Source organism: Phasianus colchicus, chromosome 4 (genome assembly GCF_987193195.1).
Source record: "Phasianus colchicus chromosome 4, bPhaCol1.hap1.1, whole genome shotgun sequence".
In the NCBI taxonomy this organism is placed as follows: Eukaryota; Metazoa; Chordata; class Aves; order Galliformes; family Phasianidae; genus Phasianus; species Phasianus colchicus.
This window is the reverse complement of record NC_143439.1, coordinates 35054490-35081972: the sequence shown is the minus strand read 5'-3', so window position 1 is coordinate 35081972 and position 27483 is coordinate 35054490. Positions and strand designations below refer to the sequence as shown.

The 27483-nt window shown below is 42.9% G+C and overlaps 2 protein-coding genes across 4 annotated transcripts in view; one reads left to right on the top strand and one right to left on the bottom strand.

Annotated features, from left to right (window-relative positions):
* BBS12 (Bardet-Biedl syndrome 12) overlaps positions 1–27483 on the top strand; it is a 50408-nt gene that overhangs the window by 7911 nt on the left and 15014 nt on the right. The window contains exons 3-5 of one of the 3 annotated variants that reach the window (XM_090139168.1): positions 14979–15112; positions 16502–16592; positions 19996–20115. In XM_090139168.1, the coding sequence (XP_089995294.1) occupies positions 20066–20115 (50 nt within the window). In that variant the 5' untranslated portion in view covers positions 14979–15112; positions 16502–16592; positions 19996–20065. Of the gene's footprint in view, positions 1–14978; positions 15113–16501; positions 16593–19995; positions 20116–26641; positions 26944–27483 lie in introns of those variants that run through there. The other 2 variants (XM_090139169.1, XM_090139170.1) reach the window with 2 other exon arrangements.
* LOC116231221 (uncharacterized) lies at positions 22547–26500 on the bottom strand. Its single transcript, XM_031596875.2, has 5 exons — positions 26301–26500; positions 25533–25688; positions 23477–23605; positions 23222–23359; positions 22547–22993 (listed from the first exon to the last, which is right to left on the bottom strand). The coding sequence occupies exons 1-5, from the start codon at positions 26493–26495 to the stop codon at positions 22904–22906; spliced, it is 708 nt and encodes a 235-aa protein (XP_031452735.2). The 5' UTR covers positions 26496–26500; the 3' UTR covers positions 22547–22903.

Below are 27483 nucleotides of genomic sequence, written 5' to 3'. Positions count from 1 at the left end.
GTAATCCTAGTAGATCACACAGACAGGAATAAATGAGCAGTGAGATGTTTAAAAATAATGGAGTGCGAGTAGCAGGTAAGTCTTGTGCAAACTGATTGATTTATACTGATTGGTGGTTTATGCCATCGCACCTTATGGAGCCATTCAGTTACATAGCCTGAGCCTTTGTGCCAGTCTTCTCTTCCCTGAGCTTTCAGAAGGGAAGTGACTTCTTTTTTATTCTAGGAGATTGGAGTGGAAAAAATTACAGATGAGCTCCAGCATTACTATTAAAACAGGCAATCTTTTCCATGATTAAGGACTAGACCTAGATGAAGTGCACTTCTTCTAGAATGTAGGAAAGGAGAAGAGTAGCCCCCGGCTTCCTTTTCAAAGGCCTGGCTGATGGCTAACTAAACTTTTCATGTACAGCAGTGGAAGAAGGAGGATTTGAAATATCTGAGGAACAGCAATCCTCTGGGCAGCACTGTACTGCAAAGGATGGGTGAAACTGACCTGTTCTGGCTTCCCTGCCAGAATGGAAACAATCTTGTGCCAGGTTCCCAACAGCTGGCTTGTAGTAGTGTAGTCATCACAACAGTGTAAGAGCAGCTCAGATCCACCACTGGTTAAATAACCCTAGGGTACCTAGTTGGAGAGTTGACTAATGCCCTCAGGTATATGATATGATTTTTGGGTGGTCCTGTGTGAAGCCAAGAGTTGGAGTCAGTGATGCTTCTGGGTACATTCCAGCTTAGAATGTTTTACAGTTCTACAACCATTGTAGGATTTTTACCTGAATGCACTACATACACATCATCAGGAGGTTGTAGATTGACAGGTTTGATGAGGAGCACAACTACCTGAATGACATCATAGCTACTCTATGAACTCTTCCTCTTGTTAAGGTTGTTGCTCACGTCTGGGTTGAAAAGGCGGAAAACTAAATCCTACACAAAGACTTCATTGTTACTGTGCCTGTTTAGAAAAAGGATACATTACTGAAAATATTTGGGATGTGTCTTAGGACAGGATTGGAAGAACCTTGTTACTTCCTCTTCCCTGTATCCATACTTGATATGTTTTTACATTTATTCACAGTTAATGCCAAGAACAGGCAATGTAAAGTGAGAAGCAGGGTTTGCAGCCATACAGGAGATGCAGGAATGTATAACAGTGGGCCAGTGCTAACAGATGAAAGGAAGGCTGTCATGCACTTCTCCCACAGCCCTGCTCCATAAGGCCTGCACACAGGCATGAACTGGTTCACATTATAAATGGCTAAAGGGAAAGCAAGGAACTATAGGTTACATTTAAGGAGACTGTTCTGATAGGAAGAAGAGATATCTTGATCTCTTTTTAAACTATGCCCCTGCTCTTCTCTCCCCACATTTTTTTTCTCAGTTCCCTCCCTCCATATCCTTCTGTTCTTGCTTGTGTGTGAAAGACTTTTATCCTACTTGCTTTTTTGCCATTTCACCATTACACTGGCAGTATTGGGGCACTCTGGCAGCTTTCCCTCACCCTCCAAGTAGTAAATGTCCTCTGGTCAATGTGAGAGATGACTGTTTGCTAAGGAGCCATATGGCTGAGATGCGTGTCCCATGATTGCAAAGATGGTCTTGTCCATGCTGAATCTTGCTGAGGTAAGAACAACATCCAATTCTGTGATTGGTATAGAACACCTTATTGCACAGGTCACCTCAAACTTCTGTTCAAAAAGGTGAAGATATGGTTACGGTGGGTGTCTTGTAGATAAGACGGTGACACTGGAAAGATCAGGTGGAGTCCTACATCCTCAGTGCCTGGAGAAACAGCACCATGTCTAAGCTGAGCACTTGTAGGAAACAGCTGCCTATGGGAGCTGAGCCCTGCGTTACATGGCCAAAGAGATTCCTAAGAATTCGGGCTTCTTGTTAAGATTTGCAGGTAGTGCTGAGTGGTTGCACAGCACTGGATACAGCTAAGGGCTCTGCAGGAGTGGGGCTGCACTACCATAGCTTGCCAGCCTCTCCATGCCCTTTCCCCAGGCAGCTTGGCCTTCAGTCTTACCTGAATTCCTACCTACAAACAGTGTTCATGGAGTAATTTCACCAAGTCAATCAGTTTAGCCAGGGCTCCAAAAGTTAAACACACAGGCAACATTTTTCTCCTAAATTTATAGATGAGAGATACATATGTAAGTGACTTTCAGAGCCTAGTGTGTACCTCCTGCTGCAAGACACAAGACCTGCAGGTTCTCAGCTTTAGGCATTAGTCACAACTGGTGATAGCTCTGCGGTCATGCTGGCTGTCTGAGTAAGAGAGATGATGGCTTTATTTCAGTTTCCTTGATAGGAATCTCAAAGCCAGGCTTCCCCATCTGTGCAAGAGATCCTCTTCCTGGCTTATCCCTCTGATTCCTTGTTATTTTAGCTTTCAGTCTATGCTCGCTTCACTTTGGCCCTGCAAGCATGTTGGCGTGTGGTGCTCCTGTAGTGTTGGGTGCTGCATCAGTGGTATCGGCGCATCCTCCTCCACCGCTTCCTTCCCCTTGCCCCAGCTCTGGCTGGCCCGGTGCATCTGCAGCATCACTGTCACTGGCTGCAACAAAACATGTTGCTGCTTCACCAGCCCTCCTGAGGAAGTCACTTTTCTGCTGGCTGTGGAAAAGCTTCCAGGTACCTCACAGTTTCAAAGCCCACATTGCTATTTTTCAAGGCCAAGTTGGCTGGGGCCCTGCGCAGTCTGATCCAGTGGGTGGCAACCAGCCCGTGGCGGGGGTTGGAGCTTGATGATTTTTGGTCCCTTCCAGTCCAAACTGTTCTTTTCCGTAATTCTATGATTTTTCACCTAATACTGACTGTCTGTGCTCTGCCTTCAGGATATTGTTTTAAAAAGATGAATTTTCTTTGCCTTGAGAAGGGCTTTTTCATTCAACTCTGCCTCCCCAATTTTCCACTTACTCCTAAACCTCAGAGAGAAAATGTTTCTTCTTTTCCCCAGACTTGGTTTTCTCTTCTGCTGGGACTGATTTAATAGTAAGCGGGCTATTATGCTGCACTTCCAAGATTGCTAAAAAGACACTGCAGAAAACAGAGCTGTAATGAAACAGAAAACAAATTCAGAATAGAACGAATCACCCTTTCTTCAACCTCCAGTTAGAAAAAGAAAAAAAAGAGATGATTCACTGTAGAAAGTCTAGATGAAGTTTCTCCAATTCAGTTCTTGTTTATTGTCTGTGTGGCAATGCTGTACTTGTCATTCTGGCAATGTGGTATCGCTTTACTTGAAAATGGCCTGGTGGTTTTATTGATTCATTCAGAAAGCTGACTTTATTTTGTTGGTAAATTAAAAGTCTGTTATTGCTTATATAATCAAGAATGTGGAGCATACTTTATATTTGAGACCACTGAGTATTTTGGAAAATGTAAGTAAAGGTATAATAAGTTATGGCAAGGAATACAATACAGTTACGGCACAATTAAAGACAGCACTTGGAAATCTGTGTAAAAACATGCAGTGTTCACATCAGCATTCTGTCAGCTGTTATATTCTCACACTGTCCTCCAAGAGGAGTGCCCCAAAAGACTGCTGTGGTGGAAGTTGAGCTGTGTGCATTAGCTGCACAGAAACTCAGTGGCCTTTCTGGGGGCTGAAGGGCACTGCTCAGGGAGAGGAAGGGAAGTTCTTGGAGCTCACAACAAATTGTGTGGGATTTAAACAGAAGTTTTAAGTGCATTTTCCTAACAGGACTTCTTCAAAATTATTCCAAAAGACTGTGAATTAACCAAGCACAGTTGCTGATAAGCAGCCCATACTCCTCCAGAGCCCCGTGGCAGCCCCCACAGCATGTTTCCTGCCAGTCCCCAGCTCTGCAGGTCAGTATGGCACTGGGTCACTCCAGGAAGAGGTGTGATGGAAAAGGTGACGAAAGTTAGCAATGTCAAGACTTGCCATGAATAAGATGTGATGATTTCGGTAGTACTGATGAGAGTGCTGTGAGTTGGAGGAAAATGGGTACATGAGGTCAAACGGCCCAGCTCTTTGAATCTTTGTTGCGGGCTATGTGGAGCAGAAATCAAAACTGCTGTATAGTGAAAGCTTTTCATGAATGACTTTTGATTAATTCTTGTGAAGCTGGTGGGAGGTGGTAATATGAAGTGGAATCAGCATGGCATGGACAGAAGTACCACTGCTGACAGGGCACATTTCCTCAGTTGCCAGAGACACAATGGCAGCAATGATGTACAAACAGATCTGCTGTGTGCACATGAAGCACAGGCATTGTGCTTCAATGACAGACTCTGCAAGGGTTGCCAAACAATCAAACTGCCTCCTAACCTAATTTTCACAGTTTACACACTTAGTTAGATTTAATTCTGATGTACCTATCAACAAGGTTTAGTGTAAGGCAGTAAAAGCGATAGATGCTATTTGTGACACAAAAGAGAAAACAATGGTCAAAGACAAACTTGTCTACCAAAGGATTGTTCAGGCACCAGAGAGTTTTCAAGCAGTGGATAATTCCCAGATATTGAAAAAGTTGTTGTCAGACATAAAAAATTCTCATTCAAGACCACTTTAAATATGATATCCAACTACTGCAAATGTTTTTTTCCTGGAAACTTTGTCAGTAGTTTGGGTATTATTTTCAGATTTGGAAATGGCAGTAAGATGGGCTTTTACTTGCTATCACAGAAGGTCAAGTTTTGCTAAATAGACTAGACTCAGATATTCCATGCAGTTCTCAGCTGAATTCTATAGAATCATAGAATCATTAAGGTTGGAAAAGACCTCTAGGATCATTCAGTCCTACTGTCCACCTACCACCAATATTGCTCACTAACCCATGTCCCTCAGTGCCATGTCTACATACAGAGCTACAAAACGTTCACAAATGTGAAGCCAATTTAAATTTACTTTTCTGTGAATACAAGGCATTAATAACCTGAAATAAATTTTTTTTATAGTTACTAAATAAAAGGAATAGCAGCACTCACAATGCAGTTTGGAGAGATTCCTTGTTCTGTGGCATAACCAAATGAATCCCTTTTTGAGCATACAATCTGGCTTAGCATAGAAGCTTTGATTTGGGGCTTATTATTACCATTAAAAAGCTTGGAATATTTCAGTTTGAAAGGTGATCTTTGTGATTTGCCATGCAGTTATTTTTCTTGTTACATGGAGTTTTACTTCAGTATTTGTTCTTACAGATCTGCCTGCTCTTTGCTCCAAATCATGCCTATTACTAAGTTGCCTGCTGTACCAATGATGAGGGTTTCTTCAGTTAGTTTTGATACTCAATATTTAGGCAGCTGTACAAGGAATCAGAAAACATTTGGATGTTTTCTATAAATATGAATAAAAATGAGAGGAATGGCAGAAGTTTTAGGACAGACTGATGCCAACCAATTGTTCCAAGGAATAGTCCAAACAGTCGGATACGTTTATAATAGCAAAAAGCTGTTGAAGAAAAATGTGTTAATCCGTACAGTTGTGGAGGAACATTGAAACATGGCCCATCTTACCAAGTTTCACAATGAATAGTAAGTGGGAACTGAAAAAACCAAACTGTTGCCTGAACATTGTTACCGTAAATGAAAAGGGAAAGAAACACTGTAGGTGGGGATAGTAGTTCTGAGCCATTCCTTTGGTGTCTTATATGTAACTGTTCCAAAAAAACCTCAATAGGACTTCACCGTCAGAAATCTCCCATTCTGCAGACTGCCTGTCTATTCTTATTGGCCACACGCAACCCCCGAGCACCTCTGACGATAGAAAAAAAAAAAGAAAAAGAATATCATTTGACGTATTTCACATTTCCACTTCTGTTCAGCGATTATTTTTCCTTCTGTTTGTGGTTGTGTAACTTTGATCCAGTCAGGCGAGAACAGAGAAAAGTGGAAACAAGCCTATGTATTTTCCCTCCTCGTGTCAAGACGCAGCACAGCTGCTATCTGTATGGTCAGAGATGGACTCAAGCACCTTGAAGATAAACTGGTATTTAAAAGAAAACAGTATTTTGATTATGGCTTAGTGATACATATATATATATTTTAGCCAAAGATCATTATTTTACTGATTAGCTCATGAAAATAGGGACTCTTCTATCTTCTCCAAGTAAAGGCTTTTGAACTATGAAGGACCTGATAGGAAAGCACCATTCTGGCATCAAACTCCAGAAGCTATGCTGCAACCAGTGATCAGCCCTACATTTTGCAGAATATTCCCTTGCATGATGTACACTGTGCATGTTTAGGCCTTCCTGCTCGCCAGCTGTTTCAGCTACAACCAAATTTCAGTCTTAGTGGAGCAGGGAGCAAAGAGGCTTGTTTTGGGATAAAAGCTTGAGCTGCTGTTTCCAGCCTGCAAGCTGTCTCTGTCACACTGGTAGCTATCAATTAGGTGACTCAGTCCTCAGCAGTCACAGTTAGTCAGAAAACAGCAAAGTTGGTGATACAGACAATGGCGTGGCCACTGCTCCATCCTATTTTGTGATCAGTGTTTAAATGGACCATTGCAGCTTTTCTTTCTCTGTCACAGCACACAGGCCCACCTGCTCAGCTGCTGAATCCCCACATATGATGGTACTATGTGGGCCAATGCTTTCAACAGAAAGTCTTGGAAGTGCACATGAAAACTGTCCCTCCGTGCAGACGCCTAAATAAAGTGCACACCTTCAGATGCACTGTTCTGAAAACCCCGAGCTTTATCTTTGGTGACATTTTGGTAAGATCTGTTATCTGCGTGATGCTATAAGTGACCTAGAAAGAGATGAGCAGAATTCTTGTTTTTAGAAATGGAAAATGTTGCTCTTTTTGGAGTACTCAGCCACGCAGAAATATTTGGGCACACACGGTGTGGCCTTTTGCCTTTTCTTTGCTGTCACTTCCTAAGATGCTTTTTCTAAGCCCAGAGGAACTGCCCAGTGCCAATGTGTAAGCTGCAGAAGCATCTGGACATGATTCAGGACGTTTCCACACACAGTGTCACTGGCCCGGGGCACACAAGTATGCAGAGGGGCAGCAAAGCAAGGGGTATTTGTGACACACCACGTCATTTCTGGTGACTGCTGCAGGCCATATACTGAGGAGTGTGGATTGAGCTTGCCTATGGATTTCTCAGTCATTTCTTTCAGTGTCTCTGCTGTCAAGGAATCAACTCTCTGGTTCTATTTTCAATTCATTCAGAAAATCCAAAGCAGATTTCCCCGTGTCAGCTGCAGCAGGGTGCAGAGGTTTGGGGTAGGGCTCATGCTCAATGCTGGGGAGCAACACTCAGGTCCTGGGTGCTTAGCACAGCCAGGGACGTTGTGTGGGCAGCTACAGACAGCAGATGCGTTTTGGCTGTGCAGTTCCACTGGTTCATGTTGCACAGTCTGCGTATTTGTATCAATCAGAAATCGTGCTACATTAAAATACTGTACAACAATCTGCTGTATCACTGATACAAATGCACCACCCCAAAGACCCTAATTCTGGAGGCTGTCTTGTGTGAAAACCAGAACCTGCCTGAAGGATTTCACTTAGTTAGCTAACTGCCATTAAGAATTATTCTTTTGTCAGAGGTAAGCCAAGGCCTAAAAAAACAGAAGATACAGCTCTTAACTAGAAAGAGTAGTATTAAAATTACATGCTCTGAATCTGGACAAGACTCAGTCTGTGAGCTGGAGGATTGGTCACAGTTGACTAAAGAAGGGATCCTTGATTTGAATTTGTATCTTTAGATACAATCTTGCCGTTTCCCAAATATTATCCTTTTCCGATTGAATAATGAAAGAGCAAATGTTTGCTGAAAGGGCATATGAGAGGCAAAACACTGCCTAATATTTAATCAGGCAAAGTTACATTAGGAAAAGAAAGGTTTAAAAGATACAGTGAATTATTTTTCCTAATCAGAAATAGAGAAAAATATCCAGACTGGGAAAAATCTGCCTCTACATGCTAGCAGTTAAATATTTGGAAGAAGTAATTATCAGTGCACGATCTTCTTCCTCTCTCTGTTGGTAATCTACACAAGGGAGAATAAAAATGGATGAACTATTTGGGGACCCATCGCTCTTAATCCAGAACACATCAATCTATACATTATTCAGAAAGATTTGCTGTTCAGTCGATTCAGATTGCACCCGTAGAAATGCATAGCAGGAATATCAGCTTCAGTAAGGGCTAGAGTCTTCCCAAAGCTAAACAAACACTGTTCTGTAGTCTTACCTTCTTAGTGTGCGTTCTCCCTCTCAATTACTCATCCATAAAAATGTAAATGTTGGTACAGAAATGAAGGCTGCGTGAGGGAGAAAAAAAAAAAAAGATTAAACCATTTGTCAGTGGTGTCAATGGTTTGAAGAGAAAAGCTCATATCTGCAGTGCTGCATTTCTTTGGCGTACAAAGCAAATGGGTCAGCAAAGAGTCTTCCTAAAATAAAAAAAAAAAATCAGCCTAACCACTGGTTCCGCCTGTACATTAATACTTCTGTTGGCTTGTGGGGGCTTCTCTTACTCAGAAGTGAACTGAGACTGACAGTAATGTTTGTTTACCACGTATCTGATCAACCATACACAACCTTTGCCAAAGTTAGGAAAGATCAATGCATTCATTAGGGTATGAACATAACTTTTAAGGATTACTGAAAATGAAAAACAAACATAGGTCATGAGCACACACGCTACTGAAGTTTTGCAGAAACCAGAGGTAGTCTCCAGCTAAAGACCAGATGTTCTACTGCTTAAACAAACTGCACTTGATTTCTTTCAATTCAAGTGTGCAGAACTGGGCTTTGAAATTCCTAAAATTTTCATGAAAAGAAAGATGTACAGCAGAGGACTCATATAGTCTGATATCATATCATGTGAAGAGGAGTCAAAGACCTCTAACAGTTTTAACAGCTAGAACAAGGTTGCAGTGCCTGCCTGAAGGAGAGGGAAGGCATCACCTGTGCTAGTGCCACAGAAATCCCTTCCTCAAACACAGCCTGCTGACAAACACCAAGCATTTTGCTGGTAGGGTCCTTCTAGAGGTCATCAATGAAATTGCCCAAAGCACCTTCCACTGTGGATGCTGAAGGCAGCATGTCAAACAGATCTTCCTCATTAGGGGGAGCTGGTTGTGAGTTCAGAACTTAGTTTCTCCCAAAATCCTCTTAATAATCGTTTCTTTAATTTACTTAGCAGAAAAAGCAGCAGTGCTAGAGAGATCCAGAAGCAGATATTTTGGGTTATGCAAGAGAGGCTGGATGGGAGAGGGAGCTGGCCAGGCTCTGCAGTGCTGGGACCAGAGGAGAATAAAAATAAGGCAAGTAATAAGTGGTGGTGGAAGAGAGAAGGGAACAGAAGTGAAGGAGAGGGTTGTGCATGGCAAAGCAGCGCCAATGCATCCATGCCTGCGGAGGCAGGTCCACACAGGGGAAGAAAACCTCCACACTGCCTGGAAAGGTGCTAACTCAAGTGATAGTGGCCAGCGCTGGGGCTGTTTGTATCTCAGCCCTGGTCACAAAGGTCAGGTGTCTGCATGACTTCTGAGCAGGGAATGTAAACTTCTCTTTTTCTTTAAATATTAGAAACCTAGTAATCAAAACAAGTTCTACCTCACCCCAAAAGATAGCTTAGTAAAATCTTGTTCAAAGCACAGAATCCAGTGTTAAAAATTAAGAAATGCCCTAGGTGCTTCACTGCTCTTTTCTGCTTGTTGCTGGTTTGAGACCTTCCCACCCACCTTTGCTTATTCAGTGCTGTGACTGTGGCTTCTACTGTGAGAAAAGCCTTTAAAAGTCCCCAAAAGTCTGAAAATCATGAGTCAGACTCCCTCAAAAGAGTGAGGAGGGGATTTTTTTTTTTCATCTGTGTAACCATCGCTTTTGGTTTGTGCACGTGCATGAAACAGAACTTTTCAGCCCATGAATAGGGGATCTGTGGGGCTTTCAGCTTCTCTCTAATTTACCAAAGCTGAAGTCAGGCTGTGTTCTCTCGCTCCTTTCCCATCTGTCCCTTATCCCAGGAATTAATTCTGCCCCGAATTCCATAATAGTCACTGACTTCCTCTATTAAGGCATTTGCAGAATTCCTTTTTCCTGTGTGAGGGTTCAGCCCTCAAACTATATGTAATGATCACAAGCTAAAAAGAGCAAGATTTTTTCCAACACAGGGACAGAAATTGTGCATTTTCTGTATTCCCAACTTAGATTGCCTGGAGTCCTGAGGCATAGGTGAGCACTATCAGCTGCCAGCAGTGCCTTGTGCTGGATGCTGATGCGAAATACTGAATGCCATCAGCATGAGAAGTTTGCTGATTTTTTCAGTTGTGTTGCCTGTGTTTTTTCTCTAAGCTTCATGTTGCGAGTGAAAGCTGGAAACAGTCCTGCATTGTTTTTTATCTGTTTGCAAGAAAATTGTCAGGTTTGTAAGGAGCAATGAGATTTAGATGAGCACATCACATTAAAAAAAAAAAAAAAAAAATTAATATGGGAACTTACGCTTGAATTACTGGCACAAAATAGTGCGAATAACTACGTCAATAAATTGAGTAATTTTTCTGTCATTAGCAAGAATTATGTGGTAAAATCTGTGAGGTTGTAATTGAAAACCAACAATGGTACTCAAAAAGGGACTTAACTAAGCAAAAATAGTTATTGCTGCTCTTAACTACAAGAGCTTGCCTTTGCAAGCATACTGCTCTTTCCTGGCAGTTCCCTGAGAGCTTGATGGCTTCTGGTCATGTTGGTGCTGTTGTGCTCTGTACCTGGATTTTCCTTTTAGAGTTGTCTGATGTGGAAGGACTTTGCTTGCAGCAGAGCTGTAGCAGTACTGTGGGATACGCTTCCACACGTCTTCTCTAAAAACAGTATTTTCTTGCATCAGTGTTGCACAACTAATCTGTTTTCCTCCATCTCCTCTTGTCATTGTACCTGAGTGAATCTTGGATTTAAAAGCTAGGGATGATGAAAAGAAGGTGGTTGAAACAATCTCCCAGGGTTTCTTTGTATAGCATTTCTGAACAACTTACTTAGCCCTTTGTTAGAGTAGGTCAGGCTCTGTCAAAAACAATCCCTTGTGTGCGCTTTTGCAGCCCTATAAAATAAAGCAGCCACCAAGATCTGAATTATGCAAGTAGTGCAGGCTACATAGTACCTACAGGTTCCTATTTCTACTTGTTGCATTCTCAGTTATGCTATGGAAACTGCATTTGACCACAAGTGCTGCAGTATGATACCATTATATCAGCCATTCATCAACAGGTCTGCAAATCGTTATTAAATCAGCCACTAAACATCAGCAAGTGTTTATGAAAGAAAAAAGCACTGAGAATACCTTCAACTGTTCCTTTTTTAAAAAAAAGGACATGCCATCATAAAGTGGTGTAGTACACCTCATTTTTAGCATCATGATTTTCATATGTATAATTTGGTCTCTGCAACCATCTGAAAGGAGGCAGTGGTGGTGGTGGTTATATAGGGCTTGGCCTCTTCTCCCAGGTAACAGTGATAGGATGAGAAGAGGGAATGGCCTCAAGTTGCACCAGAGGAGTTTTGGTTTGAATAATCAGTAAAAATTTCTTCTCAGAAAGAGTGGTGATGCAGTGGCACAGGCTGCCCAGGGAGGTGGTGGGGTGACTGACCCTGGAGGTGTTGAAGAAATGTGGAGATGTGGCACTGAGAGATAGGGTTAGTGTGTGTGGTGGAGATGGGTTGGTGGTTGGACTGGATGATCTTAGGGTGTCTTTTCCAACCTTAGTGATTCTATGATTCTAATTAACATATCCCATCCTGTCTGCTGAAGAAGACATTATCAAAGGCTTCCATCTTTTGCTTGTTAATATCAGGCTGATTTAAATTAGAAGGAAGTAAAAAAACGCTAATGGAAAGTTGTCACTGAAAACCACATAATCCTGTGTGCCTGCAGACTTTGCGGGGTATCCGATGAGCTGCTGAGTCACTGACGACAGAGATGCGGGGCTGCAAAAGGACTGGTGCTGCATGCCACTGTTTAAAAGGTCAAATGGAAAGCCTGACAACTGGAATAAATTTACTGCACAAATGTGCATTGAGAGCCTAAGCCAAATGATGAGAGTGCAGTTTTTTGCTTAGTCTTAAACACTACTGACCAACAGTGCACTCTGTGTTTCTTTTGTTTAACATATGATGCTGAAGTTGTTAGTGGGTTATTGTGTATGGGTTGTCAGCTTTATAAATGAATAAAGCAGGAAATATGCCCTTGAAGAAGCTCAAGAAATAAATGAAGAGCACTGAAAACAACTCCTCATCTTGCCAGATCCAAAGCCAATCCCTGAAATCTTCTGTTAGTTTCAGAAAACCAGAGAACTGTTTCCCTGTGCTTTTTGCTCATGTGTGTTTGATGTTAACTTATCTGATCTCTGAGAAGATGTGGAGGATGTATTATTTGTTAGCTCCCATTCAGCATTTTAGTCTTGTCATTCAGCTAAAGAGTAAGGAATGGCAGTATGCAGCATAGCCAAGTAACACAGTCATTGTAAACACAAAGACTGACCAACTGAAAGGAGCTGTTGGCAATTCCTTCCCTGGCAAGAAGTCTCAGATGAGGAAAACTAGTGATGAATGTTTTTTTCTGATGGCAGTATTGGTTTGTGAATTATTCACATGTAGGAGCCTAAGATGGGCAAATAACGTGGTGACACGTGCTCCTGGAACCCTAAATTCTGAGCAGCCCCAGGTAAAAACACCCAAATTGTTTGACATGGCAATGACAAATCATCAGGCTGGTGATTTAGGAGCAGTCCTGCCCAAAAGCACACAAATAGGTTTTGGACCTGCAAGCCTAGAGGGTTGTGCAGCTTCATTTGTGCCACCTATGCCTGAATCTGCTGGTGGTGCTCAGGGACTTTTCCAGTGCCTCCTCATTTGCAGCATGGCTAATCCACAACATGGATTAGGCACCTGCAGAAATGTGAGCACTGGCTGTACTGGATCACTGAGTATTAAACCCTCAGCATCTTTTTTCTTTTGTTTCTCAATCAGACTTGCAACTTGGTTTACATCTTTGACAGGGACTGCTCTGTATCCACGTGGTGTTTAAATCTGGATGTGTTTATTCAATCGTGTATAGGTTTTATTCACAGAACTAAGCCTTTCCTCTTGTCTACCTTGTGTTGCAGGATTCTTTTTGGCTTTCATGTGGTCATTTTGTGCTAATTTTCTAAGCCTTCACACTGCTCAAATAATTTCTCAGGAATCCCTCTGCTCTATCATGTTAAATGCAAGACAAAGGTCTGTTTGCTACAGGCTGGCTGTGATGAGCTCAGCCTCACTGGCATGTCCTGTTCACTGTCAGTATGTTCCCTTCTGCTTCATGCTGATCCACTCTCCAAGGACCTACTGCTTTCCTATTGCATATTTAGGAGTACATTTTTTTTAATACTTCCAAAGCATCCCAATTTCAATTTTCTTATGCCTTTGGGAAATGTCCCTGTTCTAGGAAATGAACATCAGAAAGATGTTCATGTTCCTTGGATTTCTTTGTTTACTGCACAGTGCCTGCTTCTTGCTGCACTGTTCGTTTTCAATTGTCTTCAGCTGTGGCTGAAGGCCTTCTAAGGCATGGGGCTGTTACTGTTCTGCTTGGAGAGTCCCTAAAATTTCATATGCAAATAATAAATAGTGGTAATTACTAGGAATGTGGTGAGCATTATCAAGTAAAATCTACTGAAGTTGATGTAATTTTTAAAAAAGCAATAGTGCCTTGGACAAGCCAATTTCTCAGTGGAAATTGCTGAAATAAGAGTCAAACAATTTCATTTTTGTCAAATACTTATGCCGCCTTCTGAACTAGAGAAGTTTCAGAGTGGCAATTATGCCACAAAAGATACTGTCCTAGACTCCATTTTCCATTAAATACATAGATTCAGTTTCAGTCGGTGCTTTGTTTTTTAAAAATGGATTATTTTGTAGTTTACAGGGAATTCATCTGCCATCTTTACATTTTCACGTAGCGTTCAAAAGCCATCATAAACTTTTGAACTTAAGGATAATGAGGCAGCATCTCACATCCTACTCATTTATATCAGTTCTTTCTAACTCCAGCTTGTAGAAAGGAATTAATTCCAAAAATATGCATGCACCTTTTAGCTCATCTGATGCAAGAGTAGGCAGCACGTGGTCCATGCAGTGGATGTGCGCTGAGACGTGGCTAGGGAAGGCTAATCTATTTTTTCCCTTCAAGGTGTAACTATTTTCCCCTGTCTCTGCTTTCCCGTTTCATGCAGTATGAGCACAGAACAAATATGACAGAGCATGGATGCCAGAAAAGTTCTTCTCTTCTTTGTTTACTGCACAGTGCTTGCTTCTTAACCTTCCTAGGGAAAGCACAAGTAGTTAAACAGAGCAGAGAGGCAGTGCTGTAGACACAGGACAGCGCTCTAAGGGATGGGAGGCTGCTGAGGAGGTGTGGTGCGTGGTGCCAGCCATGAGTTGTGTTTGTGTGGTGGGGATGGCTGAGACCTGGTGCTGGTTCTAAGCAGCCCTCAAGCCGTTGGAGGCTTTGTGGAAGGCTCATACTGCAGAGGACTGACAGAGGTTGTTTGGGTATGTTCCTGAGGCAGCCTCTGGTGCCCGCTCTGCTGCCACCTGCTTGTGTGAGCACGCATTCAGGGATGGCAGGTCTCGTCAGCTGCACAGGAGCAGCTTCTCAAAGGAGCTGTTGTCTGGAGCACTTGCCCAGACAGCCAGGCAAACCCCTGTCAGCCTGCCTGTGTGTTTTCCTTCCCGAAAGCTAATCTTAGCCCTAGGCTGGAGGAGCAGGCTCTGGCTGACCCAGGATGTCTGTGGTCTGCTTTGAGTAACAGCACCCTCAGTGTGAGCTCAGGAAGTGCTGTGGGGAACTCATAGAAGGAATATAGGTCTGTGAGCGACATCTCCAGCTGCTTTTCCAGAAGTGGGCTTGTGGAGCCCTTATCTGAAGCAGCATTTGGCAGTGTTCAGTCGGTACTGGCAAATCCATAGATGAAAATCTGCTTGGCTAATTGCACTCATCTCCTCATTCTGCTCACAGGGAATGGCTGAGAGGCAGCAGAGATGAGTGGCAGGCAGGAGACGTGTTTTGGTGACCTCCACTGGAGTTGACCAAACTACGTTGGCTGCCCCAGCGCGGCAAGGCTTGTTTGCAGTAAATCTCTGCATGTGGAGGTGAAAGCTTCACATGGGGCAGGGGGAGGAGGGGGCTGCAAGGGACAGGAGCAAGGGATGGGTGCAACCTGCCCCTTACTAAAGAGCAGAGAAACTGGAATGCCTTTGGTTGGAAGGAACCTTAAAGCCCACCCAGTTTCAACTCCTTGCTGGGGCAGAGTTGCCAGCCACTAGGTCAGATTGCTCAAAGCTCCATCCAACCTGGCCATTAATGCCTACAGAGGCAAGGTATCCACACCTTCTCCAGGCAAGAATGGGGATGGGATGGGACAGGAGAGGTGGTTTCCCAGGGACCAGAGCAGATCCTGGTGGGGGAACTGAGTGCTGGTCACATACCTTGCCAGCATCGAGGATGGGAAACCAATGGGCAGCTCCTGTACCCATGCCCTTGTGCCACAGGAGCTGGGCTCCCATCATCAAGGTGATGGGATGCTGGCCTCAAGTCCACGGATGCCGCCTGCTCCACAGTCTCCCTTTGTTTTTGGTGTTGGCACGTCCAGAGGCTGTGGTTGCATTTCCTACACCCACTGGGAGGATGTGGGATTTTCCTGGCTGCAAAATGCAGCAGTGAGAAGCTCTGCAGGCTGGGCAGTGACTCAGCTGCTGGTCATGGAGATGAGGCAGTCCAGACGGGCTCTCGCCTCCTCATGCATGTAGCAGTCCAAGCCTTGGTGCTTCTGCAAACCTTAATCCTGTTGTTTTCCACCCTACTCTTAATTTTGTGACCCAGGAGGTGAATAAATTAATCTCACCAGCAGGAGATACCCTAATTGGTTTGGAGAAACAGAGACATGATTATTATTTTTAAAATATTTCATTCCTTTCATTATAGTCATTTCTGCAGAAACACAGTCAGAAGTTGCTGTGTAGGAGTATGGATTTCTGGTAACAAAGCCACCTACACAAATTCACTGCAGGAAATAGGAAGCCCATACCAAAAGCCTTTATTGTCTAGGGCCTGGTTTTGCAGAAGTGCTAAGTGCCGCTCAGTCCTCCTGATGCTGAACCTGTAGCAGGAGGTGGTTGGGATTGAAGCATCCTAGATCTTGACTTAGTCATAGTATTTCATGAGATTTGATAGCGAGGAGGATTCTGAATATTTGCACAAAAACCCCCACTTAATAAATAATATCCTTTCTAATGCCTCTGTTACATCTTGTTTTGGTACTAGGAAGAAAAAGAATACATGCTTCTTCCCACTCCTCTTCTGAAAGTCATTTTGTTTCTGGGAACTGCTCTAGCAATTTTGATAGTATTTTCAACTAATTTTCTCTTGGATTTGTAATATTGCTGTTTTTAATACCATAAATGGCTTTCTGCACAAGGACCCCAAGTGTGTGATGACTTGTTTTATCTGGACTCAACAGAGAATATGTATTTGTTTTGCAGGATGAACAGAAGTAATACTTGGGACTGTCAGCCATTTTGCTAAATGCTTTATTGGACCTTAATATGAATGAGAAAGCTGAAAAGTTGCCTGGTAAGGGATGTGCTTACCAAATCCTATTCTCAACTACAGAATTTTTCTGCTTATAGAAAATAATTGCACTTATTTTGCAATTGCAGTGTTATTTACAAAACCATACATCTGCTTTAGACAGACTGTATCCCCACTGGTGCATGGTAGGTTTTTTCCACCTTGGGGAAAAAAAAATCTTGTTTTGTTTCTGCACCTTTAGGTACACAAGTAGCGGCTTATACTATCAGAATTGAAAGTTACTGAAAAATCTTTCTTAGCTGAGTTTATTTGGAAGAGTTGCATGCAAAGCTGGTTTCTGTTTCTCTTTGTAAATAATTAGCTATCAAGCAGTGAGTAATTGACAGCTTTGGAAATAAGTGACAAGGATTTGAATATGGCATTACCAGTCCTTCCTACTCAAACTTACAGAAGGGACCTTGTCAGGAATCTGAAACAACAAATAACACATACCTAGATGTTGGGTTTCATAGATAGTGTGGCTCTGTGTGCCCCATTTTTTGGACCTTATCTGTACCTCAGTCTCCTATTATTTTATTAACCTCACTTTCAAAATTGAGCCACTCTGCAGTCATCATCACCTTTGACTGCACATAACTGACTACATCATACGAACTGACTTGCACAAAACATTCAAAAGGTGTGGAAACCATGTTTCTGTGTATTTCATCTTTGGATGATCTTGCCATAAGCTATTTAAAGAGGACACATCAGCTTCGTTTTTATTTTAAAATAGCTTTTAAAAATATGTGTTTCCTTAAATTGAGATAATCTGGTAGGACATCTTTAGAAGTTCATATAGATGTGGCTTGTTCCTAGTGAGATGTATTTATAAATCAGACTTACAGTGTTTATGGTCACCTTTTTCTTGATGAAGTTTGTGTGTGATGCCCTGCAGCACAGCCCTGCCTCATGCCCCTGAACTGTGGCACTGGAGTGGCAGTATCCATCCCAGCATTGCCTTGACTTTGTCTTTGGGCTTAACCCATTGGGTTTTTGTTCCAGAGAAGTAAGGGTTACACTTCTTCACAGCGAACACACCCTATCCTATGTGAGACTAAAATATTACAGCAAATCCACTCTCTTTCCAAATGACACTTCTAAGTTCACGCTCACATCTGTACTTGTGAACTTCAGGTAGTAGCAGACTGTGAGATTTGCACGTGTGCATGCAGCATGCACTTCCATGCACGCACAACAAACACTGGGAGAATAACTGCATGCAAAACTGTTACAGTTGTGCCCAGAATCTTTCATATTTCCAACTCAAGCTTGACAGTTCTGTTTTGTTCCTATTCACAATGTAAAATCTGACTGACAAAAAGTGACTTTTCAAGTCTGTAGTTGGTGGCAGCCAGGCTTCCAAAGAAGCTAAGAGCTACAGTTTTAGGTTCCTGTCTCTATGAGAGTGAGCCCCTAAAAATATGCAAGGCCAAATATGGGCTGAGTCTTTTAAAGGTAGGTACCACAGTCTCTGCAACTTGCATGTTCTGCTGCACTGAATGGGAGCACATTTCCTGTGTGTTATAGCTCTGCTGGGCTCCTGATGCAGCAGGGAGGCTTGGCTGATGGCTTCAAGACTCTCTCTGTATTTCTTGAGCAATTGGTCACGTACAGATCAGGTTTTGGAGTGTCAAACTTCCCGGGTCCTTTGTCTTGAACCAACTGTTACTCTACATCTTTTCCTCATGGGCCCTATCTTTTTCCAGCAGTAGATATTTACAAGCTGTAAAACCCTTGATATTCAGAGCCATCATTAACCTGTTAGGCAGCTGTCCATCTACTCTGCTTGTGAGCTTTGGCCAGGCAGTTTCCTGAAAACTTATTTCTTGGATCACTCTCCAACACCAAGAGGCTGTTGGAATAAGATATCCATCCCAGTGTAAACTGTCTCCGTAAGGTCAACACACTTACCTTGGGGCAAAGGTCTAATTCTCAGATCCTTCTTCCTCTTGTCTCAAAGCAAGACTGAAATTCCAGTTTTCCAGCATTCCAAGAGAGGGCTACCAGCATTCCACAATGGGTCTGGCTCTTTCTTTCTGCTTAAAGTGGTTCCACTTGGTAGCAGCATTTCTAAAGAGAGAAAATAAGCCTGCAGAGTAGTGGTTGGAGAGCTCAGGAGGACTGTGTGAAAGGCAAACTCAGCTCTCTGCTGCCCTGAAAGCATGCCTAGAGCTACTGATACAGAGTGGGAGTTTGAGAAAGTGTGGTTTGGGGGCTTAGCTTTGAACAAGCAGCTAATTAATTAGAATATTTTGAGCTGGAGTTCCATGAAAAGTGCTGAGTTCTTTAAAAAAGAAACAAGCAAAAAAATTGGTATCCAACTGTGTGTTTCAAGCCCCAGCAGGCTGGTATTTGTTAGCCTACGTTTGATCATTGTTAAAAGCCACAGGGAAGAAAAATCAGCATCACCCGCACATTAGTAACTGGATGCCCTCTAGCGAGACTGCCAGACTCTCAGATCTATCAGTTCTTTACTACCGTAGAGAGAACTGGAAAGACTTACACATTGTAATGTAGAGATGGAGGAGTGCACATCCTGTAGTTGAGCAGTGTGTGGAATGCCCACTGAAATCAGAACTCCATGCCTGCTCAGTGTGGCCCTTCACAGTCACTCTGAGCTGTAGCAAAGGGGTGACTGTTGTCTTCTTTTTGCTGGAGCCACTCAGCCAGGTGTGCACCCAGGCTCTCTGGGTCTGAGTATACCATATGTTACTTTATCACTGGTCACTCACAAGTGTGCTACTTACAGACGTAATGCAAAAGGAAATAATCTCTGCAGAGTTTTTCTCATAGGAATTCTTTCCTCTAATGTCAAGGACCATCTCAGTCTGCAGGCCGGGCAGGTTGGTCGCTCCCCTGCAGCAGGAGGTATGAATGTTGTGTCTGTTATTCCCATTTACTGAAGGATGTCTGAGGAGCACCCTGAATTTGTTATTTACTCTCTGTGCCTGAGTGCTGTAAATGCATCAGACAGCTGCGGCTGGTTTCTGTTAGCATATGTAACTAAGCTTGGAAAGAGAACTTGTGTTTTGGAGCATCTTAGGAACATTTTCTTCACTTCTGCTTCTCTAAAGCCAACTGAAGATTCCCTTTACTGTGTGACTGGCAGGATTGTGGGACTGAGAGACAACAACTTCAAGTTGCACAGGGAAGATAGCAGGAAGGATTAATCTAAAATTGCCATCCAATTGGCATATTTTGGAATTTAACTTCTAAGTAACCTTTTTTTTCTTTTGAACTACTTGGTATCTATTAAAATCCCAGCGCATTTTCATATAAAAGCATTTTTCATTGGATGTAATTTGCAACATTATTTCCCAAGCAACTATTATCCCCCAGCAACACTTTGATATTTAGGTGCTTGTCAAACACAAATTACAGTTCCACTTTCCCTTTTGTCCAGTTTCCAACTAAAAATCAAACTGAAAATCCAGCTTTACTGGTGTCGAGGAGGAGGGTTCCACTGGAAATACATGTTGAACCATCTGAACTACAGCTGTCCAAGTGGAACTGCAAATGCCAGGTATGAACCTGCCCCCCTCTCAGCACGAAGAGGTAAAGGCACGCATAGAACGGAGCTCACAGCCATCTGCTTCTGGCTCAGGAATGAAGCTATCTGCCGTGCATCAGGTGCTGGTCTCTGTGCGCACATACTGATGATTTCTCTTGGATTCAGGTGCTTTTAGAGATGAGTCCCTTCCCGCAAGGAAACCTGAATCACTGCTTTGCCTCCATTTCAGTGCTATAGTGCTAAAGAATTGAATCCAGGTCTCTGAGAAGTGCTCCAACTTCTTAAGTTAGTCTATTTTTGAGTATAGAGTGAAGAGGGGATGGGGGTGCAAGTAATCTGTCTTCTCTAGTGAAACTGTTTTATTTAGGATATGCCACTAGGGCAGAGTCTGGGAAAAACATCTGCAGAGAATTTTCACAATTCACTGAGCAGAATGTCGCTAGCCTTGCAGAAGGATAATTGGGCAGCTCATCTCTGGTTCCTCACAAAAACTTAACTCTGAGCTCAGCATTGGCTCCTTTTCCACCACCAGCTATACAAATGTAAACAAGAAATTCTTTAAGATATAGAAGGACTCACAGTGACAATGATTCTGTGAAAACAATTTGCACAGAACCACAGCACTGCTGTGGGCTGCTGCCAAAGTTGCTGATAGTCATCACACGTGGTCTCTGTGGCTGAAGAGAAGGCAAGATATCTCTCACTATAATGCAGACTGAAGCAGCATGAGACACTTGTTCTGTTACGTTAACATTTGCAAGTTCTGTGCTAATTCAGGCACGGACCAACATTCCAGACTTGAGAAATTAATGTGCAAGCCAGAAATGAAATTTCCTCATTAGTAAGTATGACTGTGTGTCTTTTTCCTACCTTCAGAAGTCAAGTAACAGGATTAGAACAGGAAGAGAGATGTGACATGCATCATAGGTAAACAGCAGTCATCAATCTCTTCCTGTGACAGTATTAAAAGTACAGTTACTCTAATCAGCTCCGGGTTTCCCCATCATCAACTAGAACTTGAAATTTCCCTTTCTGATTATAAGTGGTTAGTACTAGAAACTTTTAATCAGCACAGCAGAAGAGGGAAAGACTATTGCAACTAGGAATTTCTCTCTCTAAAAGAAAAGATAAAGCAAAAGCATACTTGGTGAACTGCTTAACACTTCAAAATTATTTTTGAAAATGTAGTGTTATCAGTGTAAGTTATTAAACACATCACATTGTTAACTCGCAAAACAGTTTTATTTCACACTATACAAAGTTAATACACATTTTAAAATCTTACAGTACTCTAGCTTACATCTACTGCCACTGAACGTCTAAATAGTGGACTTCACAGATCTCTGAGGTTGTTATGGCTGTGAGCAGGTTTAAGCCTACTGTGTAGGTTAGAGAGGGTCTATTCAGAGAGCAGTTCAGAGTATGAAACTCAGAGGACTACATGCCAGCTTCACATTTGCACGCTAATGAGAAGTGTCAATAAACACTTCCCCTTTCCACTGCTGAAAGTAACTCTCCCCGTGGTGGGCCCTTACAGCTCATCAGAGCTGAGGCAGCTGTAATAAGGAGCCAAACAGAGATATGGATTAGGGTATACAGTTTCCCCAGGCTGAATGCTGTATCATGACACAAGGATAAATCCACCTTGCAGAAGCAAATAATCAGATTTCAGGCTGTGCATTGCTGCTATGTCAAAATAGGATGGAAGTGTGGCTCTCCAGTAAATTCTGGATTGATAGTATTATATAAAAGAAATATTCAAAAACTTAAAGTACTTGATAAGAATAAAAAAGGGTGTGATACCTGAAATGAATTTGAACTGCATGGATCTAAATATATCCACAGGTGTCCAAAGTGAGCTATTTTTTCACTTCAGATGCAACTTCTCTCTGCTACTTGACTCTAAATAGCTAGAGAGAACTTCCTCTACTGTGCCTTAGAACTGTGCTTTCCTTAAGTACTTAAAATCATGGCATAATAACAGTTCCGCAAAGTCTCTGGAGTAACAGCAATGGCACAAAATGTTGACTGCTCATACTATAAACTCTGAAAATCCAAGCAGGTAAGACTCAAGTAAGCCAGTTTTCAGATATCAGATCATAGAATAGTTAAAGAAAAGATTGTTTACTTATGGCATGCTGCTTGGAGTGAAGAACCAAAAACTAGTTATATATGTTTGTTTCCCACTATGTCTAAAATGAACTTGCTCGGAGAATACAGTGTTTAATTACAGAAATAAATATAAATATGCAATTGATTTCTGAGACTTTCGTGGAAATAAACAAAAGGACACAAAAAGAACCTAAAAGCCTTAAAAGGAATAAAAATACTGTAGTCGTACTTTGGTTCTTTAAGGTGTTATGAGATGATCTTTTTATTATGTAGCCTTGGGAAGGTGAGACTAGGCTTCTCCAAGAAACAGCAGTAATCTTCACAACCCAAGTGAAATGTTTTCAGATTGTTTTAATTGTCTACTTAAGACATAGCATTCTTTATCCAAAATGGCAATTAGTGAAATCTTCATCTGGGAGCCTGAGGAGAAAGGGACCCTGCCTTGCCGGCTCACTCATCCTTCTTTTTCATTTCTGCAATATTTTTTTATTTCTGCAGTATCTCACTTGAACAGTTTGTTGGGTACCAGAGCCCCCTCCCAGCAACTAACTTTGGTGAAAGAGAAGAATGAGATGAAAATCTGTCCTTTCAGACTTTCATTACATAGCGTAATAATATGCAGGAGACACAAACCCATTTTTAAGTCTTTTCCCTGTCGTCTTTTGGAACAGCTGTAAGGCAACAAATCTTAATATAAGCTAGTTTTCTTCATGATTCTCAAAAATTCTTGCTCATTTACTTCTCCATCTCCATCTCGATCAGCTTCATCAATCATTTCCTACAAAACACAGAGTATATCTGATCAGGCACTGGGCTTGACTCTAAGCATAAGACCTTCTATTCATTAAAAAACAACAAATCAGAAGTACTTAATAAGAAAACAGAACTGTATATTTTATTATTCTGCACATTTCTAACCTCTCAACTCTTTCTGTATTGCATGAATTTCCCACCCTGTCCATAGGAACTCCATGGATTGGGAAAGCTCTGGCAAATCAGAATTTACCTGAAGCTCTTCATCGGTTAAATTTTCTCCCAGCTCCTTGGCAACCCTTTTCAAGTTTTTGAATGAAATCTTTCCTGTCCCATCGTCATCGAATAATCTGAAAGCTTTCAAAATTTCTTCCTTTGAATCCTTTTCACTCTAGAAGGAAAGTAAAAATATTTATTACTTACAAAACACCTGCTACTGTGATAGATCCTTTTATAGTATTCTTTATGCTGTCCCAAGATTATATAGATGTATTGTAAGAACTCCTACCATTTTTTGTGTCATCATAGCCAAAAAGTCTTCAAAGTCAATGGTGCCACTTCCTTCTTTGTCAATATCTGCTATCATTTTCTTAATTTCTTCTTTCTTTGGCTCAAAGCCTAAAGCACGCATCGCAACCTGTGCCGAAAAGCAATTGTGTTAGGAGGCTGCCAGAACTCTAAAGGCAGCAGCTACAAGAATTTTCTCTTTAAAACTGTAATAACAAGTCATTTCAAGGAAGACATCCTGATAGCTCTTGCCTGTGTGTTTTATCTTTCATATTAGTAATAGAGTAGATTTGATGTCTGTAAGACTCGTGTATTTTCTCTTTGGGTCCATGTGGAACATTGATGTATTTGTGAACCTGAGAAACTTTTTGTGTCTAATCTACTTTTCTGATCTACACATTAGTTTTCAGCATGGTTCCTAAAGGACTGGATTCTCAAAACGGGACTTGGGAGGTAGGGGAGGAGGGCAATCAGGGATGTAATCTCAATCCATCAGAAATAGAGGGCAGAATGCCTTTTAATTTTGATGTTTTCCAAATTACGTATTATTAACTTACACAGTCAAGAGAACAAATTAAAGAAATCCAGGAGGATAGCTCTTGGCACTTTTTGGTTACATGTTCAGGAGTGGGGGCAACTGACAACACTCCATAAATCTTTGCCTCAGCAAATCATCACACAATTACTGCTGGACTAAGGAAAAGAAAAGCAAACTTTGAGTCTTACAGAACACAAGCAAAGTACTACTATAAAAGTGGGTATTGCTGTTTAGAGGGTTGTACAAATGCTTAATGTTGTTTAAACCAAACTCTGGTATTCTACCAGCCTAGAACATTTACTTTGCTACTGGAAAAAAAAAAAAAAAAAAAAGACTAGTAATTTGCTGGTCCTGGTGTGCCAAATGATTACAGCATATTTCATTTAGAAACTGAAGTTTCAAGAACATATAAATAGAGGAGGATTTGTTCAGTTAATATTGATTCCTTCTGCATGATTTGGTGGAAACAGTGGCAGAAATTTTCATGGTAAACATTTTTCTATTGGGAAGTGTTAAGTCACTAAAAACTTCACATTTATCTGAAGTGTGTTTTCTGTCTAATGCCTTGCGATGGGATAACTCGAAATATTTTACTTTGTCTTTCAGAGGGGGCACTTTGGATCCCCTTTGGATTGTAAAGTATCCATATTTTGGAATTAATTTTCAAAAAGTAAAACATAGCATGAGGTGGTTGGTGCTACACCATTTCAGTCCATTTTAAGAACTGTATTTTCACATGCATAAACTGTGTTCAGATAACACAGTCGCCTTAATCAAGTATAAGGTACAGCCAGATAAATCCTGAATTAAGCCATAGTTTAGACAACCTGTACTTTTAGGTAATGTGTGCAAAAGCTGAGGTAATGTGCTTCTATGTGAGGAATCAAGGTCAAGAAGATAAAATGTTCAGACTTGGGGGTAAAAAAAGTAAGGCACTGTTAGGGAAAACATAACAGAAAGTAAATTTCCCCTTGTACCTCCGTGTGCATGCACACACAGACATTGCCTGAATTGCCAACTGAAGTGCAATTCACATCTCTGTTTTATTCTTTTTTAAATAAAAGAACAGATAATCTGTGGGTTATATGTATGAAAAAATGGTAGCATCTTTCTGGAGTAAGTGCAAGATCTATGTGTTTACCTCCAGGATGAAGAAAACATTTTGTGTTCTGGTATTCATCCTAAAACAAAAGAATTCCAGTTCCCAGAAACAATGGCCTCAGCCAGTCATGAAAATAGAAACGCATACAGTTAGTTCATGTCTCATGCTCAGACATTCAAAACTACCTGACAAACTAGGCATGCATTAGAGAAGTCTGGCAGCTCTCTATTACGTACAGGTTTCTCAGGTCATGCATGTAGTATACCCCAAGTTCAGTCATGGCAGTAAGTCATTACTGCTATTCATAAACCTAACCCATTTTAAACCAGAGCAAGTTAGGCCTGGGCAAATAGATAAAGCAGCTGCAATCTCGTGACCTGTGATACTTCCATCCAAGAAAAAAAAAACTTTGAAAACCTTGAGTTCTTTTACATCAATGCTTCCAGATCCATCAGTATCAAACAGATCAAAAGCTTCTCTGATCTCCTGCTTTTGCTCTTCTGTAAGTTCAGGTTTCAAGCCACTTTTCTTTCGCTGGGCTGTACTGAAGCCAGGTTTTCTATAGTTGGACGCCTTCAGAAAGAGGAAAGATGAGAAAAAGCTCACTCAGAAAAAAAGTCAAAACACAGATAAATTATAAATAACAGTAAAGGTGTAGCAAAAGTGAGAAACATTCTTTGCTGCACCTGGTCGACTGCGACTGGGTCTCTACGTGCATTTTCCTAGATGATTCCAGAAAGGAACCGAGGTGAAGACTTTGTTCTGAGGGAAGAAGTGTCCGGGCTTCCCGCGTTCAGCTCTAAGCGGAAAGACTGCCCGTTAAAGGCAATGCTAGAGAAAGCAGGCAGACAGCCTCAAAATGAACCGCTCGTTTGGGCCGTGACTGGAAGCGGGAGACAAATTTAGGCAGTCCTCAAATTCGGTACTGAAATGGGAGGCCTGAGAGCATCGGCTCCGTTGGTGTTCGGTGCTTCCCCGCTCGCACCGCAGAGCATCTGTCCCCGCGGCGCACGTCTGCGCGGCTGGATGCTGCGGGCCCGCCACGCTCCCCAGGTGGGGACGCTGCGGCCCTGGAGGCAGCGCGGTGAGGGCCCGGCCGTCGCCCGCACCCTGCAGGCTCCTCGGGGCGGAGCGGCGCGGGCCGTGCGCAGCCAGCCCGGCGTAGGGGAAGGGGAAAGCGCTCACCATCTGCTTGCGGCCGCCGGGATCACACGGGACGCCGAGACGAGCTCCCCACCGCCACGCGCCACGACCAATCAGCAAGCCGGACGTGCCGGAGGCCCGCCCGTCTGCTTCGTCGGGACCAATGGAGGCTCGGCGGGCTCGTGACGCCACGAGAGCGCCGCGCTCGCGGCGCAACGGCGGCGGGGTCGCTGTCATGGCAACGGGGCGGTTGTGAGCGCGCGGCTCGGCCCGCCTCGCCGCCGTTGAGCCGCCGCGGGGATCCCGAGGGGCGGGCGGCGGGGGGAGGAGAAGGCCGTGGCGAAGCGCTGAGGAACCGGCGCTTCCTCCGGCCGGCAGGCCGCTAGCACGCGTGCAAAGCTAAGCAGCGGGTGTGGGGCCCGGCTTTTGTACCCGTCCGGTTCTGTCCTAGCGACTCCTACAAGCGCCGTGTGCGAACGTGACGGGCGGCCTCGAGCCGAGCCGCGTGTCGGCCCTTTGCTTTCGGCCCGCCGCTGCGGGACGCGGCGTGCAGGCAGAGGAGGCCCCGCGTGCGGCCGCTTCTGTCCTCAGCGCTGGTCTCGTTTGTTGAGCGGCTCTGCAGGATCCCCGCTCCCCTCTGCTGGGCTCCATTTCAGCTTTTCCACCTCAGGCTGGATGGAGAAAGGTAAGGGGCAGGCGGGGGGAGAAGTTAAACGGGGGTCTGCTTTACGTTGATCCCTGGAGAGTGTTCGTTCGTAGTTCCATCTTCTTGCCAAAGCAACAGGTAAAACCAAAAGGTGGAAAAGTATCACGATTACCCGTGCCAGAGGTTGTGCAAGCAACAAAATACGAGTGTACCTTCCTATAAGTGCATGTCCTGCTTTCATCGAGTTTTGCAGCCAAGTCCTTGGGCCCATTCAGTTCAGGTTTATGTACCTGCAGGAGAGCAGGCTGGTGCCTAGAACAAAGCTACTTAGTGTGAGTATAAGCTGAAAGTGAAAGGCACATTTTTCAACTAAATCTTCAGAATGAATTTTAGCTAAGTAACTCCTTTTGGCTGCCTTGAGATTTGGTGAAAGCACATTGCTTTGATAGCTGCATCAGCTGCACAATCTGTCTTGTAACCTGCTGCGGTTCTCACAGAACTGTAGGGGTTGGGAGGGACCTCTAGAGATCAACAAGTCCAATCTCCCTGCTAAAGCACATTCCCTGCAGCCAGTTGGAT

Excerpts from the sequence above, each read along its gene's own strand:
- LOC116231221 (XM_031596875.2), bottom strand. The coding sequence starts at position 26,495 with ATGACAGCGACCCCGCCGCCGTTGCGCCGCGAGCGCGGCGCTCTCGTG. Across the intron at positions 23,606-25,532 it reads TTGATGTAAAAGAACTCAAG|GTTGCGATGCGTGCTTTAGG; the intron begins GTTTTCAAAGTT and ends TTTTCGGCACAG. Across the intron at positions 23,360-23,476 it reads CTATGATGACACAAAAAATG|AGTGAAAAGGATTCAAAGGA; the intron begins GTAGGAGTTCTT and ends CTTTCCTTCTAG.